The 18,984-nt window shown below is 40.1% G+C and overlaps 1 protein-coding gene across 1 annotated transcript in view; it reads left to right on the top strand.

Annotated features, from left to right (window-relative positions):
• Positions 1–15,395: 15,395 nt before the first annotated feature.
• SPAG6 (sperm associated antigen 6) overlaps positions 15,396–18,984 on the top strand; it is a 157,115-nt gene continuing 153,526 nt past the window's right edge. Inside the window, exon 1 of the mRNA XM_040352508.1 lies at positions 15,396–15,623. Within this exon, the coding sequence (XP_040208442.1) occupies positions 15,599–15,623 (25 nt within the window). The 5' untranslated portion in view covers positions 15,396–15,598. The remainder of the gene's footprint in view (positions 15,624–18,984) is intronic.

The raw sequence follows: 18,984 nt of genomic DNA, 5'->3' as shown, positions 1-18,984 counted from the left end.
GTAAAACTAGTGTGGTACAGCATTGATTGTGCCTGCAAATTGCTCAGCCATAATGGGAAGTAGCCCGTAGGGGGGGGGGGAACATTTTTTTCTTGGAGATGGGCTTTAAAGAATCACTACCTGACAAGTGATAATTGTGAGTTTCTATGAAATGTCTATTGAGGACCCCAGGAAAAAGATCTCTTTCCAAAGGAGATAAAATAACAATTCATGTGATATAAAGATTTGCCTTAGTTAAATATCTATTTCCTGCAGAAAAATACGTATCCATCACCTATGCAATGCTTTATACAGTATGTAAATTTCATGTTCCGATTAGAAAATGATCAGGTGTTAACATGATCACATAAAAATAAACTACAGCTAGTGACTCTGTTCAGTGTTTCCCACATTTCACCATCTTCCGTGAATCTAATCAGATCACAGTATTTTCTGTTATGTTATCAGACACGGTCTGTACAAAAGACTTAAAATTCCTGATGTCAGGCTAAATCTGTCAAGATAAATTTTCAGTCGCACAACAGGGAAACAGAGATAAGTCAGTTTTACAACACAGGGCTGGGTCATCCAGTTGCAAGAAATAGAGCAGGTGTTTGAAAGGGTGCAAAGTTGAAGGCTAAGTTAATAAAGTAGTCAATGAGCCAGTAAAATCAGGACAAGTGTCTTAGCTGTCTGACAAAGAACCTTTTTATGGATTTTACTCAAGTTTTTACAGCATTTCCTCTCACACGGCCTTTTTAGGAGTGACAGGATTGTGAGGGCTCTATGGACCCTCTATACCGTCTACATAAAAGACTGCCTTACTTAATTACAATTGAATGGGTCAGTTTGCATTGTCAAAATATAAAGGATGATTTAAAAACTGGGTGAAATAAAGTTGTATTGGTCATAGCAAGCCATCAGATCAGTGGAACCTTACAATTTGTTCTTTCCCAAAAAAAAATTAGGCTACAGTTATATATTAGTCACGATATATGGGATAATGTACCTCCTTCTATAAAGAGTTTTTCTTTTAACTTTAAGCAGCTCGGAAAAATGCAGAAGGCTAAAGGCCAAGTGCATTGAAAGGGTCCTGTCTATAGAGGGCTACATTGGGGCCTAGAGTCATTTATCAGCGTTGACTAGATCTGCTTACAAATTGGTAAATACAAATCATAAATTTACATTGCCTTGATTCGCAAACCATGGTACCTTACATGAAAATCTTCAGGAACGTAAAAAAATATATATTATCAGTGATTCTTCAGATTTTATCATTACTCTTTATAAAATTTAATCCTGTTAGCTAACTTAATTCAGTATATACATAAGAACTTATACTACATCAAAATTTAGACAATGCACCCAACATTTCGAGCAAAGACATTGTCAAAAATAGAAATTTGTAGACGCAGATAAAGCTTTACATTTAGAATACTGACTTTACTTTTAGAATTTAATTTATATTGATTACTAAATATTTACCATATTACAATAGGTCTAAGACCCCTTTCACACTGGGTCATTTTGCAGGTGCTATTGTGCTAAAGATAGTGCCTGCAAACCGACCTGAAACAGCCGCTGCTGTGTCTCGAGTGTGAAAACCCAGAGGGCTTTCACACTGGAGCGGTGCGCTAGCAAGAAGGTAAAAAAAAGTCCTGCTAGCTGCATCTTTGGAGCAGTGAAGGAGCGGTGTGTAAACCGCTCCTGCCCACTGAAATTAATGGGGCACCACAGCTATACCGCCGGCAAAGCGCCTCTGCAGAGGTGTTTTGTGGTGGTTTTTAACCTTTTCTCGGCCACTAGCGGGGGGTAAAACTGCCGAATAGCATCGCGGAATTGGCGGTAAAGCGCTGATAAAATTAGTGTTGCTTTACTGCTGACGCCCCTGACACCGCTGATGCCGCCCCCGCCCCAGTGTGAAAGGGGCTTAACTGCATAGAGTTATACTGAGACTACATGTTCAAAATAAGTACAGTCGTAATTAATTGTTATTCAAAATTATCTTTCTTTTTAAATCTGCAGGTCTGTAATTTTCTGTAAAATCCAATGCAATATGGCAACCTGGAGGCCTTCTGTACACAGTTAGGCCCCGTACACACGGCCGAGGAACTCGACGTGCCAAACACATCGAGTTCCTCGGCCAGTTCAGCCCTGAAGCCGCCGAGGAGCTCGGCGGGCCGAGAGCTCCCATAGAACAACGAGGAAATAGAGAACATGTTCTCTATTTCCTCGCCGAGGTCCTCGTCGGCTTCCTCGGTGAAATTGTACACACGGCCGGGTTTCTCGGCAGAATTCAGCCAGAAACTCGGTCGGAAGCTGAATTCTGCCGAGGAAACTGGTCGTGTGTACGGGGCCTTAGAGTACATCCCCAGAAATGTAATTTCCTGCTTGTGTGATTGGCTCACTGAATTTCCCGGAAGTCTGCACTAATATAAAAGTCAAATTTTAGGCATCTGCAAAATAAATTTAACTTTTGGTCAGATATTTTCAAAAGGTTAAAGTGGTTGTAAAGGTACAATTTTTTTATCTTAAATAGCTTCCTTTACCATAGTGCAGTCCTCCTTCACTTACCTCTTCACTTAACTTCGATTTTTCTTTTAACCTCCCTGGCGGTATGATTCTTTAAAAAAAAAGTTGCTGAAAGCGGTACAATTATTTGCAAGGAAATTTGGCGTTTTATATTGTAGGCCTGTAATTTTTAGAAATAACTCACTTAAATCGGACCAAACAAGATTCTTATAGGCATCCCGGGTATGAAATTTTTTTAGAAACAAAATTATAAATTATAATATAATAAATAATTATAAATAATTATAACAAATAATAATATAATTATAATAAAAATTATTCAATAATGTAATCAAATCAAAATCACTGAAATTTGCTCAGTTGCAGAATTGTCGCTGTCATTATTTTTTTTTTTTTATGACGAATTTCCCCACAAATCGCTATCGCACAATTCTGCAAGTGATTATAATTTATTATCGCTGCTTTTTAGCTGATCTAAAACTATTTTTGACATAAAGGGACACTTTTGGTTGCTATGGACAATCTCCAGTTTGCAGGGAGAAAGAAACTTTTTTATTATATAAAATAACATGTAGGGCACTGGGCAGACCACTAGGGACAAGGGGGGTGTGTTTTTTTACATACAGTACTGTAATCTATAAGATTACAGTATACTGTATGTATTGTGTTTGTTTACCTTTTTTAATTTGGCGCCGTTCTCCGTCCCCGTGCGTCGTAACGTCGCAGGGAACGGAGATCGGCGGCACAGGAGGACGCTGTGTGAATCGAGCGAGGTCCCGCTCGCTCACACAGCGCGGTGGCATCGCTGGATCCAGGGACAAGGTAAGTAAACAGTGCCTGTGGATCTAGCGAGGCAAGCCCGAGTCTGACTCGGGGTTACCGCTCGCAGCAGGAAAATCTAACCCCGAGTCAGACTCGGGAATACCGCCAGGCAGGTTAAAGCAGAGGTCCGGTTTAAAAAAAATAATTAAAAGTCAGCAGCTACTAACACTGTAGCTGCTGACTTTTAATAAGGAGATGTACCTGTCCAAGGTGCCAGCTGAAGCCGAGCAAACTTTGTGTGTGTCCCAGGAGACATCACCCATTCACGTCGCGCCGAGTGGCTCGCACATGCGAAGTAGGGAATCGGGCGGTGAAGCCGCAAGGCTTCACTTCCTGATTCCCTCACCGAGGATGGCGGCGGGACAGCCGAGACCCGAGCATTTGCTCGGCTTCAGCTGCCGTCATTGCGGGCACCTTGGACAGGTACGTCTCATTATTAAAAGTCAGCAGCTACAGTGTTAGTAGCGGCTGACTTTTAATTTTTTTTTTTTTAAACCGGACCTCCGCTTTAAAAGAAAAATGGAAGGATGAGGTAAGTGAAGGAGGACTGCACTAAGGTAAAGGAAGCTATTTAGGGGAAAAAAATTGTACCTTTACAACCCCTTTAACCTTTTGAAAATATCTGACCAAAAGTTAAATTTATTTTGCAGAGGATGCCTAAAATGTGACTTTTATATTAGTGCAGACTTCTGGGAAATTCAGTGAGCCAATCACACAAGCAGGAAATTACATTTCTGGGGATGTATTCTAACTGTGTACAGAAGGCCTCCAGGTTGCCATATTGCATTGGATTTTACAGAAAATTACAGACCAGCAGATTTAAAAAGAAAGATCATTTTGAATAACAATCAATTACAATATGACTTGTGTAGCAATTGCATATATTGCTATATTATTATTTTTTTTATTTGCTATTTTTTTTACAATGAAAGTTACAAATGTATTTATTTGTGTTTGCTAAACGTTTGTGAAGATTCAAAATCAATACATGCGTGTAAATGAGGAATAAATATAATAATAAAGTGAGACAAATATTAAATGGCTTTGCAATAATCAGCATAAACTCACTATTATCTTGTTCTGATTCTCTTCTTTGAAGTGCATAATTTTTTCCTAGTGCAAAGAAATTATTGATGATGTGTTTCCAAATGCCTACATTTAAGGCAGCAAGAGGTATAAAATGTTTCCATTAGGAAGAACTTTGGCCCAGATTCTCGTAGATGGGCGTAAAACTGCGGCGGCGTAACGTATGTCATTTACGTTACGCCGCCGCAAGTTTTACAGGCAAGTGCTTTATTCACAAAGAACTTGCCTGTAAAATTGCGGCAGCGTGTGCACCGTCCCTAAAATTTCCCGACGTGCATTGTGCTAAATGACGTCGCAAGGACGTCATTGGTTTCAACGTGAACGTAAATGGCGTCCAGCCCCATTCACGCACGACTTACACAAACAACGTAAATTTTTAAATTTCGACGCGGGAACGACGGCCATACTTAATATTGGTTGCCCCTCATATAGCAGGTGCAACTTTACGCGTCGCAAATCTAACGTAAACGTCGTAACTTCACTGCGTCGACCGCGCGTACGTTCGCGAATTCGCGTATTTTGCTAATTTGCATACTCGACGGGGAAAACAACAGAGGCGACACCTAGCGGCGAGAAAAAAAATTGCATTTAAGATCCGACAGCATAAGAGCCTTACGCCTGTCGGATCTAATGGTTATCTATGCGTAACTGATTCTAAGAATCAGTCGCATAGATACGACGGCCCAGATTAGGACTTACGACGGCGTACATTGCGTCGTAAGCCCTTTGAGAATCTGGGCCTTTGTGTTTTCAGCTGCAGGGCAAAGAGCGCTGTCTGTAACTGTAAAAGAAGGAATAATTGGAATGAGTGGCATCACCAAGAAAAAAGTGCATGGACTTTCATCAGTTCACTAATTAAAGTAACATGCAGAGCCACTGCACTGACAATCTGACAATTACTTTTATGCCTCGTACACACGACCATTTTTTTTGACAGGAAAAAAAACATTTTTTCCGACGTGATTCCTCTCCAGCCTGACTTGCGTACACACGTTCATGCAAAAAAAGTCCGACCAAAGCGCGGTGACGTACAACACGTACGACGGGACAATAAAGGGGAAGTTCCTTTCAAATGGCGCCACCCTTTGGGTTGCTTTTGGACTGCATACAGTACTTAATTCTGAGCATGCACGTTTTTTTTCCCCCCTCGGAAAAGCATACACACGACCGTTTTTCGCAACGAGAAAAAAACTGACGGGAAACACGACCAGAAAAAAAAAGCTGGTTTTAATTTTTTTGCAGGCAGTTTTTTCGTTGAGAAAACTGCTAGGGAGCATACACACGACCGGTTTTCACGAACGATATAAAAAATGGCAGTTTTCTCGTCGTGAAAATCGGTCGTGTGTACAAGGCATAGCAGTGTCATACAAAATACACTCTGACTGACCATTTAAATAATCATTTGCCGTAGAGATGTGATCACTACAACTGATTGTAGTTGATTTACCAAGAAGAGTAAAGATTGTTCACTAAGCAAAGTGCATGTTCTCCTATCTTGGTGAATCGGGTTAAGCTGTGTTCATTTTAATCATGAGCAAGCAAAAATCCTGTGTTTTTTTTGTTTTTTATTTCCATTGCACATCAGTGATTATTCAAAATGAACACAACTTTACCTTATGCACTAAGCTAAGTGCACAAAGGTAAAGTTTTTCAATGCTGATTACTCAACAACATCAACAGCCATTTACAGTAAGATCCACTTTTCACCCAGATTGGAACTGCTCTTCAGCACTGGATTTTGGTTTCTATGAAATTGATAATTTTTTCCTTATTAAAAATTGTATTTTGCCAAAAGGTTAATTATTATACATGAGGAATCAACTGACAACTGATGCAGTGGGAAAAACAGAAACTGGATTTAAACAGATGACAATGCTGCTGTCCAATGGTGCCTCTGTGCTCCTTCATCCAGAGTGGAGGCACTCTAATACAGGGCGAATGCAACCATGGCATCTAATGATTGGTTAGCTGCAATATATAACTTTTTGGGGTTTTGGGTTAAATACTGCTTGAAGAATTAGAGACCAATCACTTAAAAAAGTAAATGTGAGGGAGATTAGTGATTAAAGGGTGTACACATGGTCACAAGCACATGATTGGCTATTTAAAGTAAATGTACCCTCATCGCATTCACTAATCATGTTGAACATTCACTTTGGTAACTGTACAATCTCATCATGTAAATAGAAGGTAGGAAGGCGTTCCAGGAAAAGCCCCTCTAAATGAAGGATTCCACAAATACACACAATGTACACAGTATAGTCTTTCCCTGCACATTTATTGTTTGTTACATATTATTTTTAGGTAAAGTACAATTCATCGGCATCTCTCCTGTAACTACTCAGCAGCTTTTTTTTTTACCAGATCTGTTGCCTTTCCAGTTACCATCATCTGTTCCTTATTGATACATACATAGAAACACCCAGGACTTGTCATTTACTACTGATATGTGCAAAGATATATCTATTCATGATATCTGTCCATATCTATATTTCTGTCTTTGTATTTATGTATCCTTTTTTGTCTATCTGTCTATCTATCTATCTATCTATCTATCTATCTATCTATCTATATATCTATCTATCTATCTATCTATCTATCTATCCATCTATCTGTCATAGAATGATTCCCTTAAATGTATCCAAATAAAGTTATTAAAACTATCTATCTCTCTGTAAATCTATCTATTTATCTAAAATAAAACAGTTTCCCTAAAATGTATCTAAATAAAGTTTATTTTCTATCTATCTATCTATCTATCTATCTATCTATCTATCTATCTATCTATCTATCTATCTATCTATCTATCTATCTATCTATATCTATCTATCTATCTATCTATCTATCTATCTATCTATCTATCTATCTATCTATCTATCTATCTGTCTATCTATCTGTCTATCTATCTACCTGTATACCTGTCTATCTATCTATCTATCTATCTATCTATCTATCTATCTATCTATCTATCTATTTGTAAATCTATCTATCTATCAATCTAAATATCTATCTATATATCTACCTCACTACCTGTAAATGAATATATCTGCACATATATCTACTGTATCTATCTGTCTGTCTGTGTATCTATCTATCTATCTATCTATCTATCTATATATCTATCATCGAACGATTCCCTTAAATGTATCCAAATAAAGTTTATAAAAAAAATCAATTGATAGATACATTTCTTTTTAAAATAAACTTTATTTAGATACAATTTAGGGAAACTGTTCTATTTTAGATAAATAGATAGATGGATAGATATCTTTACAGATAGATAGATAGATAGATAGATAGATAGATAGATAGATAGATAGATAGATAGATAGATAGATAGATAGATAGATAGATAGATAGATTTATGGATGGATCAATAGCTGTACAGATAGATAGGTAGATTTACAGATAGATAGATAGATAGATAGATAGATAGATAGATAGATAGATAGATAGATAGATAGATAGATAGATAGATAGATAGATAGATAGATAGATAGATAGATAGATTTACAGATATATAGATAGATACATTTACAGATTGATAGATGGTAGATAGATAGATAGATAGATAGATAGATATATGGATGGATCAATAGCTGTACAGATAGATAGGTAGATTTACAGATAGATAGATAGATAGATAGATAGATAGATAGATAGATAGATAGATAGATAGATAGATAGATAGATAGATAGATAGATTTACAAATATATAGATAGATACATTTACAGATAAAAAGATTGATAGATAGATAGATTTACAGATAGATAGATAGATAAATTTACAGATAAATAGATCGATAGATAGATACATAGATAGCTAGATCGATAGATTTACAGATAGATAGATAGATATCTTTAAATCTATCTATCTAGCTATGTATCTATCTATCTGTCAATCTATTTATCTGTAAATCTATCTATCTATCTATCTATCTATCTATCTATCTATCTAAATTAGAACAGTTTTCCTCAAACATATCCAAATAAAATTAAAGAAAAAGGTATCTATCTATACAGGTATTTTTATACCTAAAGCTGGTATCTTTGATATTTACTCTTCATTACCTTGATCTGGGTTTAGCTTCTGCTTCTAGTAAATATGTACTAAACCGAATCTTGATTAAGACAAGCTTTGTTCAGGCTGTAATAATCTGGCAGAGAGAGCACCGGGGATGGTTATTCCCACACTGACCTATAGGAGGCAGAAGAGGTTTACGATTATTCTTCATCGGGCCTTCAGGACACAAACACAGAATATGCATTAACATAGCAGGGATTAACTCTTTCACTCCAGGTTTGTATTTCCATCATGCACATATAAGATGAAATGAGCATAAACCATTGAATTAGCATTCGGCCACACTGAATTTTTTTGCCAGATAAACCGTGACGTGTAAATTTTACATTACTCAGTCAGCAAATCCAGCAGTAATTGGACTGTTTTTTCTTTTGACTTTGTTCCAGGCTTCCAGGTAACAGATGAAGTTCCTTTTCTTTATACAGTTACATCATAACAAGTGTCATAAGAAAGGATTTAACCACTTCAGCCCCAAACCATTTTGTTGCTAAATGACCAGGCCACTTTTTGTGATTCGGCACGGCATCGCTTTAACGGACAATTGCGCGGTCGTACAACTTGGCTCCCTAATAAAATTTACGTCCTTTTTTCCCACAAATAGAGCTTTCTTTTGGTGGTATTTGATCACCTCTGCGGTTTTTATTTATTGCGCTATAAACAAAAATAGAGCAACAATTTTTAAAAAAATGCAATATTATTTACTTATTGCTATAATAAATATCCCCAAAAAAGATATAAACATTTTTTTCCCCTCAGTTTAGGCCGATACGTATTCTTCTACATATTTTTGGTAAAAAAAATCGCTATAAGCGTATAATAATTGGTTTGCGCAAAGTTAGGGGATCATTTTATAGCATTTTTATTAATAATTTTTTTTACTAGTAATGGCAGCGATCTGCGATTTTTATTATGACTGCGACTTTATGGCGGACGCATCGGACACTTTTGACACATTTTTGGGACCATTGTAATTTTTACAGCGAACAGTGCTATTAAAATGCACTGATTACTGTGAAAATGACACTTGCAGTGAAGGGGTTAACCACTAGGTGGCGCTGTAAGGGTAAAGTGTTCCCCAGGGAGTGATTCTTACCATAGGGGGCGTGGCTTGCTGTGACACGTCACTGATCGTTGTTCCCGATGACAGGGAACACGATCAGTGACAGTGTCACTAGGCAGAACGAGGAGATATTGTATTTACACAAAACATCTCCCCATTCTATGTCTCCGTGAGACGATCCCGTGTATGCCCGCGGCGATCGAGTCCGTGGGACCCAAGGGCGTGTATACCGCTCCTCCACCGCTCCTGCCCATTGAAAGCAATGGGACACCTTGGCTATACTGCGGTGGTTTTTAACCCTTTTTCGGCCTCTAGCAGGGGGTAAAACCGCCCCGCTAGTGGCCAAATAGCGCCGCGAAATTAGCGGTAAACGCCGCTTTACCGCCACAGCACCTCCTGCCCCAGTGTTAAGGGGCCTAAAGGCAAAACTTTATTTTTTTTAGCTTTGGATAGAGTGGAGAGGGATTAGAACCCTGTCAGGTTTTTATTGCTGCCTGTAACAGAGGGGAAATCTTCTAATGCAACGGGGACCTAAGTTCTGGTGACACCCTGGGATTTCTTCGCTTTGAAGGGATTTTCTCTCACTTCCTTTGCTTATAGGACAGGAAGTAAAGAGAAATCTACCCAATGGGGGCAAAGATGGCAAAAAATAAAAATAAAGAGCTGACAGCAGTTATAATCCTCCTTTAATCTATATTACCCTCCCTGGCGGTATGATTATTTCAGAAAAAAAGTGCTGAAAGCGGTACCATTATTTGCAAGGAAATTTGGCATTTTTAGTAGAAGCCTTCTTGAGTAAAGGCAGATGATTTATGCAGCATTTACTTCCTAGATTTCATCTACCCTTAGCTCAGGCATACAGGCAGGAGAGTGTGCTTAGTTAAGACACCCCCCCCCCTTCCTGAAGACTCCTAGTATATATGACATCATTTTGGCTAAGGCCACAAACCAGAAAGTAGTACATACAAAAAAGCACTATAGCAATATAAAAAGGCCCTAATTAAGTGAGTGAAGTTCCTCTTTAACCATCAGTTCATGAGAATGCAAGGACCTGTGCGATTGGATAAACCTAAACTGGATTGTATAAATTTGTCCTTATATTAAATAGTTTTAGTAAATTTAAATGAGATTGTACAGGGATAGTACAAACAGAACATATGGCTACCCCAAAGACCTGCCTGATTGAATACAAATAGAGTGGATAGATTGGGTAGATCCTCATATCTCATTTCATAGTAGAGATGTGCAATTTGTTTTGTTACATTTTTTTTTAAGAATATCGACAAATTTGTTCATTCGGAAATATCCGAAGTAACGAAAACCCATTTAACAAATATTTTTGAATATTCATGAATTTGTAAATTCAAAAATTTGTAAATTTGTAAATATGAATATCCGAAAATAAGAACAAAAATTCAAAAGAACGAAAATCCTAAAATAAAAAAGAAAATCGGAGAATTTGAAAACCCGAAAATTTGAAAATCTGAAATAATAACTAACTAATGATAACTTAACATTACTAACTATTAAATTATAGGTATTGGAATTTCCTTTCAAATTTGGCTGTTAGAGAATGTAACGAATACGAATTTATCTGAAGTTACGAATTAACTGAACTGAAACAAATGCCATATCTCAACGAATGGGATGTAACAAAATAATAATAAATAACAATAATAATAATAATAATAATAAAAACTTTTATTATTATTAATTTGATCAGTTCCATTTGTTTCGGATAATTCGTAACTTCGTATAAATTCGTACTCGTTATGTTGACTAACAGCCATATGTGAAAGGAAATTCCAATACCTATAATTTAATAGTTAGTTATTATTAGTTAGTTAGTTATTATTTTAAATGTTTTTCATTCTTTCGTATTTTCAGATTTTCTATCTTATTTTCTAATTTTCTAATTTACGAATTTTCTAATTTACGTAAATTTCAAATTAACGAATTTCGATCACAATGAATGACCCAAAAGCAAAGAAAAGACCCCAAAAAACGATTGAAACTAAAACTAACAAATTTTTCGGCTGTGCACATGTCTATTACATAGTTTAGGTAAATATAAAGTTGATTGTACAGAGATTGTATGGTCAGATTATAATTGATTTTGTCTAGCCTCTTCCTTTTTTTTTTAATCAAATCGCTATGGCCTCTTGCAGCTTGAAAAAGCTCAGTACAGCTTATTTTTTTACTGAGCTAAAATATAGCCCATTAATTGTATTGTGCCTATGCACACAGGTGCGAAACTAGCGCCGAGCATTCTTCAGTAATTTTTTTTTAGAAAAATCTGCATTTTTGGTCAGTAATGTACGCCCATGCTCGCAAATGTGCGCAATCGTTCATTAACATATTGTGAAGTCGATAGTAAGTTTGCGACACTTGCGACACTTCCTGTCTACATGCATGTACTCTGCATGGCATTTTTCAGGGAGGGGTTCCTGATGGTGACAACAGTGGACAATGTCTGCGCAATGTACATCAGTACGAATGAACACATGTAGTCTCCAATGGGAGAGCAGAAAAAGAAGGTGACAATGCCTCCCATGACCACACACAAAGGTGAACCCGTGTGTTGGTCCGGCACGCACGCAAAACAGCGATCGTCCCAACATGTAAGGCCTCGTACACACGACCAAGTTTCTTGTCAAAAACCAGCAAGAAACTTGCTGGGATTTTTTTTTTGCCGAGGAAACCGGTCGTGTGTACATTTTTCGACGAGGAAACTGTCGAGGATCCTGTCGAGCCAAAAAGAGAGCATGTCTTCTTTTTCCTCGACGGGAATGGACAAACTTGCCTTGTCTAATTCCTCGACAGCCTAGCAAGGAACTCGACGAGGAAAACTATGTGTTTCGCCCGTCGAGTTCCTCGGTCGTGTGTACGAGGCTTCAGATATCACCACGTACGTCAGATCATGGGCAGTAATTCTAGCACCAGACCTCCTCTGTAAATCTAAAGTGGCTTGGAAAGGCTTTTAAAGCGTCACCTATTAATAGTGAAATTTACGCTGTTTGTCGCCGTTGCACGGGTGTGTGTCATTTTAAAGCGGTTGGGGTGGGACAAATTTAGATGGGGTGGCGCCCGTTTTTAGTCTTGCCTAGGGCAGCACAAAACCAAAATACACCACTGTGTACATGTGTGTGGTGTGTAAGGCCCCATTCACACTTGCTAATGGGGGCCGTAAGAGATTCCATGCTGGTGACCCAGTGGGGGCTCCCGGTGATTAGCTGTGAGTGGCAACCCTATTGAAAGCATTGTGAAGTTGACAGCTCGCTCATGGGGTGATTACCTGTGAGTGACTGGCCCTGGACGCAGTCTAACAGGCGTTCAGGAGTTCTTTCGGCCCCATTCATATAATCGAAAAAGAAATGCGCATGAGCTGTGACCTGGAAAGGAGAAAAGATTCACAGTCATGAAAATTATTTTCTGTAGCAACATGGGGTGAAATTGAAGGCTTGGTTGGTTGAATTTAAAAATGAATGGTGGCACCATTGGATCACAAAACACACAAAATTTCTGATTTTAAAAAGAAAATTTGTCCAGAATTTGACTCGTGTATGACCTGCAAAAGAGACAGCCGGCCATACATGGGTCGATTTCCAAAATAATTTTCTTATAAAAATCTTAACTAGGAATCTGCTGCGTGCGCGCCCGCGGCATCACACGCAGGGCACCCGCGATTGCCCGCAATCAGGCCAAGACTATGGATCTGTGTGTGTAAACACACAGATCCACGGTCCTGTCAGGTGAGGAGACCGATGTGTGTTCCCAGTACAGAGGAACACACATCAGTCTCCTCCCCTTTTGAGACTCCTACCCCTACAGTTAGAATCGCACATTGGGGAACATATTTAACCCCTTCAGCTCTCCCTAGTGTTAACCCCTTCCCTGCCAGTCAAATTTATACAGTAATCAGTGCAGTTTTATAGCACTGATCACTGTATAAATGTGAATGGTCCCAAAAATGTGTCAAAAGTGTCTGATATGTCTGTCGCAATGTCACGGTCACAATAAAAATCGCAGATCGCCGTCATTACAAGTAAGAAAAAATGCAATAAAACTACCCCTATTTTGTAAACGCTATAACTTTTGCGCAAACCAATCAATATATGCTTATTGCGTTTTTTTACCAAAAATATGTAGAAGAATACGTATCGGCCTAAGGAAAAAATTAGTTTTTTATAGATTTTTGGGGGATATTTATTATAGCAAAAAGTAAAAAATATAGCTTTTTTTTAAATTGTCGCTGTATTTTTGTTTTTAGGGCAAATACCACCCAAAGAAAGCTCTATTTGTGGGGAAAAAAGGACGCCAATTTTGTTTGGGTACAGCGTTGCACGACTGCGCAATTGTCAGTTAAAGCGGCACAGTGCCGAATCGCAAAAAGTGCTCTGGTAAGGAAGGGGGTAAATTCTTCCGGAGCTGAAGTGATTAATAAACTGACATCTCTGTGTTTCTGTGAATTTCTGGTACGGTAATCTCGTAAAATCTCACAAGCTTCCAGTATGAGGGGCCGTTCTCCACTGTTTTAAGCGTTGGTAGATCACTTCACTCCTCCAAACGTGAAGCGATCTACTCTGCTTCATAAAATGGCATCCAGAGGAGAGAGATCTCCTCTGAAGCCTCGTACACACGACCGACGACCGAGTTTCTCGGCAAAAACCAGCAAGAAACTTGCTGGGAGATATTTTTTTGCAGAGGAAACCGGTCGTGTGTACATTTTTGTCGAGGAAACTGTCGAGAAACTCGACGAGCCAAAAAGAGAGCATGTTTTCTATTTCCTTGACGGGAATGGAGAAAATTAGCTTGTCGAGTTCCTCGACAGCCTAACAAGGAACTCGACGAGGAAAACGATGTGTTTCGCCCGTCGAGTTCCTCGGTCGTGTGTACGAGGCTTGAGAATGCCTCAGAAGTGAGTAGTGATATTTTACCACTGTATGATAAACAAACACCTTTGTGTTTTTATTGTGTCAAAACTGCTGACTGCTATCTCATGGGTTGTGCGTGGCAAGTAGTACCACCTGCTGAGTGAGACAAGGAGATTCATTTCTGCAGCGGCATGTGTACACCCCAGGCCCGAGTGGTTAAGGTGTCGTAAAAACACAGCTCGACCGTGTAGTTTTACACCCCCGAACCGCAAGTGTACGGCTGGGTTCACACATGTCTGGCTGCCGGTGTGTTTCTGTTTACCGTTTCAGGTGCGAATTTATGCCTGAATTTGCACCTTAACCGTACCCAAAACCGCACAGGACCCTTTTCAAAACCGCACTGCGGCCGCCCTCAACGTGTAAACCGGCTCCATTGTTATGAGGAAAATGCATCCAATTCACATATATGTGAACCGAACCTTAATAAGGAGGCTTTAGTGACGAATCTCTGGTAACTATAGAGAATCAAACACAGGCCATCATTAGAAATGTCATTATTTGCTGCCTCAAGCGCGTCCTTATTTTTTTTTGCGTTGTGAATTTCTATTTGAAATGTGTATTTATTATATAGTGAGGGGATTCTGTGTGCTGAAGCAGACAGGCGCACTGAGGACATTCCTTCCATGACTGTTATTTATCTCTTTATTATTTTGCACATTTTTTCAGTCATGCTCAGTGTTGTGACGGTCAGATCTCCTCAGCTCTGTATTCCCGCCGCCAGGGAAACGCGCCTCACTGAACACACGTGAGGACACTGACTCTCTGCCCTCGCTGTGTACAACATCCAACATGCCCCTGACGTTTCCATAGCAACCGACACGCAACCCCTCCCCTCTTGGCCCGGAGGCTTCGGAGTGTACCATCTGCCTCGTCTGACGGGGGGATCGGTTGTGTTGCCTTTAGGTCGGCCCGCTCTACACGTGTCGCCGACTCGGCTCCCCCCAGCAAAGCGAGTTTTTGGAAACGCCCGCATCCGCTGGGGTCGCCATGGAGACGGAGAATTGTTAGGCGCAAGCTGAAGCTGCATCCTGGATACCGAGAAGCGCTGAACGGAGACAGCGAGCGGACGGAGGAGAACACCGGACACCGGACACAGTCAGCATGAGCCAGCGCCAAGTTCTGCAAGGTAACGGCTCCGAGCTGGCCATCTATTTCTTATTGTGTCATTTATGGGCTGAATACAATAATAGTGCAGCTTCCTAGCTGTGGTATCCAGGGACAGTGGGATGTCCCTGGAAATGTCTCTTTTGTATGGAGGTGGGGTTATGTTTTATAGCACAAGGTACTGTTTATTTTTCTTATTTTTTACATATTTCTTAACTTTTTTTTAATTTTTTTTTGAAATATCACAAAGTGACAACTACTCAGGGCTCATTCACACTATGGTAGTCTCTATCGATCACTTTTCAGAGGGTGGAAGAACGACAATCCTTGGGCAATACTGATGCCTTTCTTTTCTTTTATTTTTGGAGGTTTTTTTTAAAGTTGAAAATGGGTTTTGTATGTATAGCACGCCACAGCTGTGTGCCAAGTGTTTGGCAGCGTGGACTTATTAACCAAAATGGGTGAATTAGCATGCCAACTCACCCATAAGGGGGAATCTCCGCTTATCTGCCCCCCCCCCCGCCACTGCCACATTTGGCACCTTTCGGGGGAAGCGGGTACCTGTTTTTGACAGGAACCCGTCCCCACTTCCGAGAGATCTCGCCACAGTGAGATCACTCGGAAGTTTGCCCCCCCTCCTCCTTCCCCCGCCACCGGGCCATTCACAAAGCGCAGCGCGCGTCACCCATGCGCACTAGGGAACTGGCTGTGAATCAGCTTCCTTGCTGGTTTCTCATACAAGGAATGGGGTGCCGACGTCAGTAGTGTATTTAGGTTTTGTGCTGCCCTAGGCCTGACTAAACTCGTGCACCCCCTAATTTAAATATGACCCATCCCTTTCTGTCAAGACCACACCCCTTTCTGTTTAAGACCCACCCTCACATTTTCGACTGGTGACACTAGTTCTGAGGGCCTGGGGGGGTGCAATGGATTACCTTAATTTGCATAGATTTCCTCTCACTTCCTGTTTGGCTATGGGGCAGGAAGTGAAGGGAAATCTCTGCAATGGGACAGGGATGGTAACAAATAAACTGACAGGGGCTACAACCCTCCCTTACACCAGGGTTTGACAAATGTTCTTGGAATCTAGGAGCCAGCTAAAAAAGTTAGGAGCCAGAAAACGCACCCCGCCCCGACGAGCTTGTGCGCAGAAGCGAACACATACGTGAGCAGCGCCCGCTTATGTAAACGGTGTTCAAACCACACATGTGAGGTATCGCCGCGATTGGTAGAGCGAGAGCAATAATTCTAGCCCTAGTCCTCCTCTGTAACTCAAAACATGCAACCTGTAGATTTTTTTAAACGTCACCTATGAAGATTTTAAAAGGGTAAAAGTTTGTCGGCATTCCACGAGCAGGCGCAATTTTGAAGCGTGACATGTTGGGTATGAATTTACTCGGTGTAACATTATCTTTCATAATATTAAAAAAAATGGGGATAACTTTACTGTTGTCTTATTTTTTAATTAAAAAAAGTGTAATTTTTTCCCAAAAAAGTGCGCTTGTAAGACCGCTGCGCAAATACGGCGTGACAGAAAGTATTGCAACAATCGCCATTTTATTCTCTAGGGTGTTAGGATAAAAAATATATATAATGTTTGGGGGTTCTAATTAGAGGGAAGAAGATAGCAGTGAAAATAGTGAAAAATGACATTAGAATTGCTGTTTAACTCGTAATGCTTAACTTGTAATACCAACGGCCACCACCAGATGGCGCCAGCTTTTTTTTTTTTTTGCCCACCTTCCAAGCCAAGTCAGGGATTTGTCGAGCCCTGCCTTACGCTATCCAAAAAAAAAAAGTGTTGACCATGCCAATGGTGCAGCAAAAAAAAAAACAAATAGCACAGTGAGGAAGGTTTGTGGTCCAGGATGATAGAATTAGAAGCAGCGCCCCCCACAGTTGCGTCCGCTTTATGGGGGCGTTAGACTAATTTGTCTTTCAGCCTAGTCCACCCCATAAGTTTGGCGCTAACAGTGTAGCGCAAGTCGGCTGGAACTCTTTCCGTGTTACAAAGTGCTGCCCTAGGCCTGGGTCTTGTTGGCCTAGCCCAGATACAGCGTTGGCTGACATCACAGGATCCCAGAACAGATGAGTGTCCTAATATTAAAAGTCAGCAGCTACAGTATTTGTAGCTGCTTACTTTACATTTTTTGGCAGTGGGCTGGAGCTCTACTTTAAAATGCTATCTTTTCCAGCCACGGAAGCTGCCATCTTGGCCTCTGTTTGATCTGCAGTTGCCATGGTGCGGCACATGTGATTAGTTATGACTCCAGCCATTTGATGGTTTGACAGTTTGGTTGAGAGCACCAACATACGTGACAGTTAGATTTCTGGCATGCCGGGACTGTAAGGCTGGATTCCCACCTATGCATTTTTTGTGCATTTAGCAGATTTGCACCACAGTCCATTCACCATGGTTTCCTATGGAACACACTCTGTAGTGCAAATCTGCAAAATGCAAAAAGCACTAAAACTGCATAGGTGTGAATCCAGCCTAACAGTTTTTTTGAAACCGTTAAATCAATGTGTTAAGACCCATTTCACACTGAAGCGTTTTTACAGCGTTTTTAGCGTTAAAAATAGCGCTATTAAACCGCTCATAAAACGCATCTTTGGAGCAGCTTTTGGGCGCTGAAAAAAACGCTCCAAAAACGCCCTCTCCATTGAAATGAATTAAAAGCGCTGTAAAAACGCCTTACCCTTTCACACTGAGGCACTGCAAAAACGCCCTAAAACGTTAGGGTCTTAGCGGTGCTTTACCAGCACATTGGGATTGCAGATGAGGCTTCGCTCGAATAACGCTTGAATAACGCTCGGAAAACGCCCCAGTGTGAAAGGGGCCTTAGTTCCTTTTTAAACAAATCGATTTAACGGTTTAAAATACGTGTTCCTGGCATGCCGGTATTGCTAACTGTCACATTTGCTTGTGCTCTCAACCAAACTGTCAAAGCATCAAATGGTTAGTGCCATCACTGATCACATGTGCAGCACCATGGCAACTGCAGATCAAACAGAGGCTAAAATGGCAGCTTCCATGCCTAAAAAGGATAGGAGGGTTTAGTTCCACTTTAAAAAGCAAAACTAACTTTTCCAATTACCTCTTGCCACCGCCATTGGCCAGTGTGGGATGACATCACTCCTGCGTATGTGCTGGAGCCAGTCATCCTGGCACTTTGGTCCCGGCCTGGAGCTGTAGGCTGAGAAGATAGCAGGCGGGTAGGGGCATTTTGTTGCAGAAGAGACTTTCTCTAAAGGCAAAAAGGCTTTTTTCTTAACTTAATGCACTCTCTGCATTAAAGTTATTGTAAACGATCACTTTCTAAAACAACTCGTTCAGTTTAAAATAGAAATGGAAGGCAAAAATTTGTGTAAAAAAACATTCT

The sequence above is a fragment of the Rana temporaria genome, chromosome 5 (genome assembly GCF_905171775.1).
Source record: "Rana temporaria chromosome 5, aRanTem1.1, whole genome shotgun sequence".
NCBI classification, from domain to species: domain Eukaryota; kingdom Metazoa; phylum Chordata; class Amphibia; order Anura; family Ranidae; genus Rana; species Rana temporaria.
This window is presented reverse-complemented; position numbering and strand designations above follow the sequence as displayed.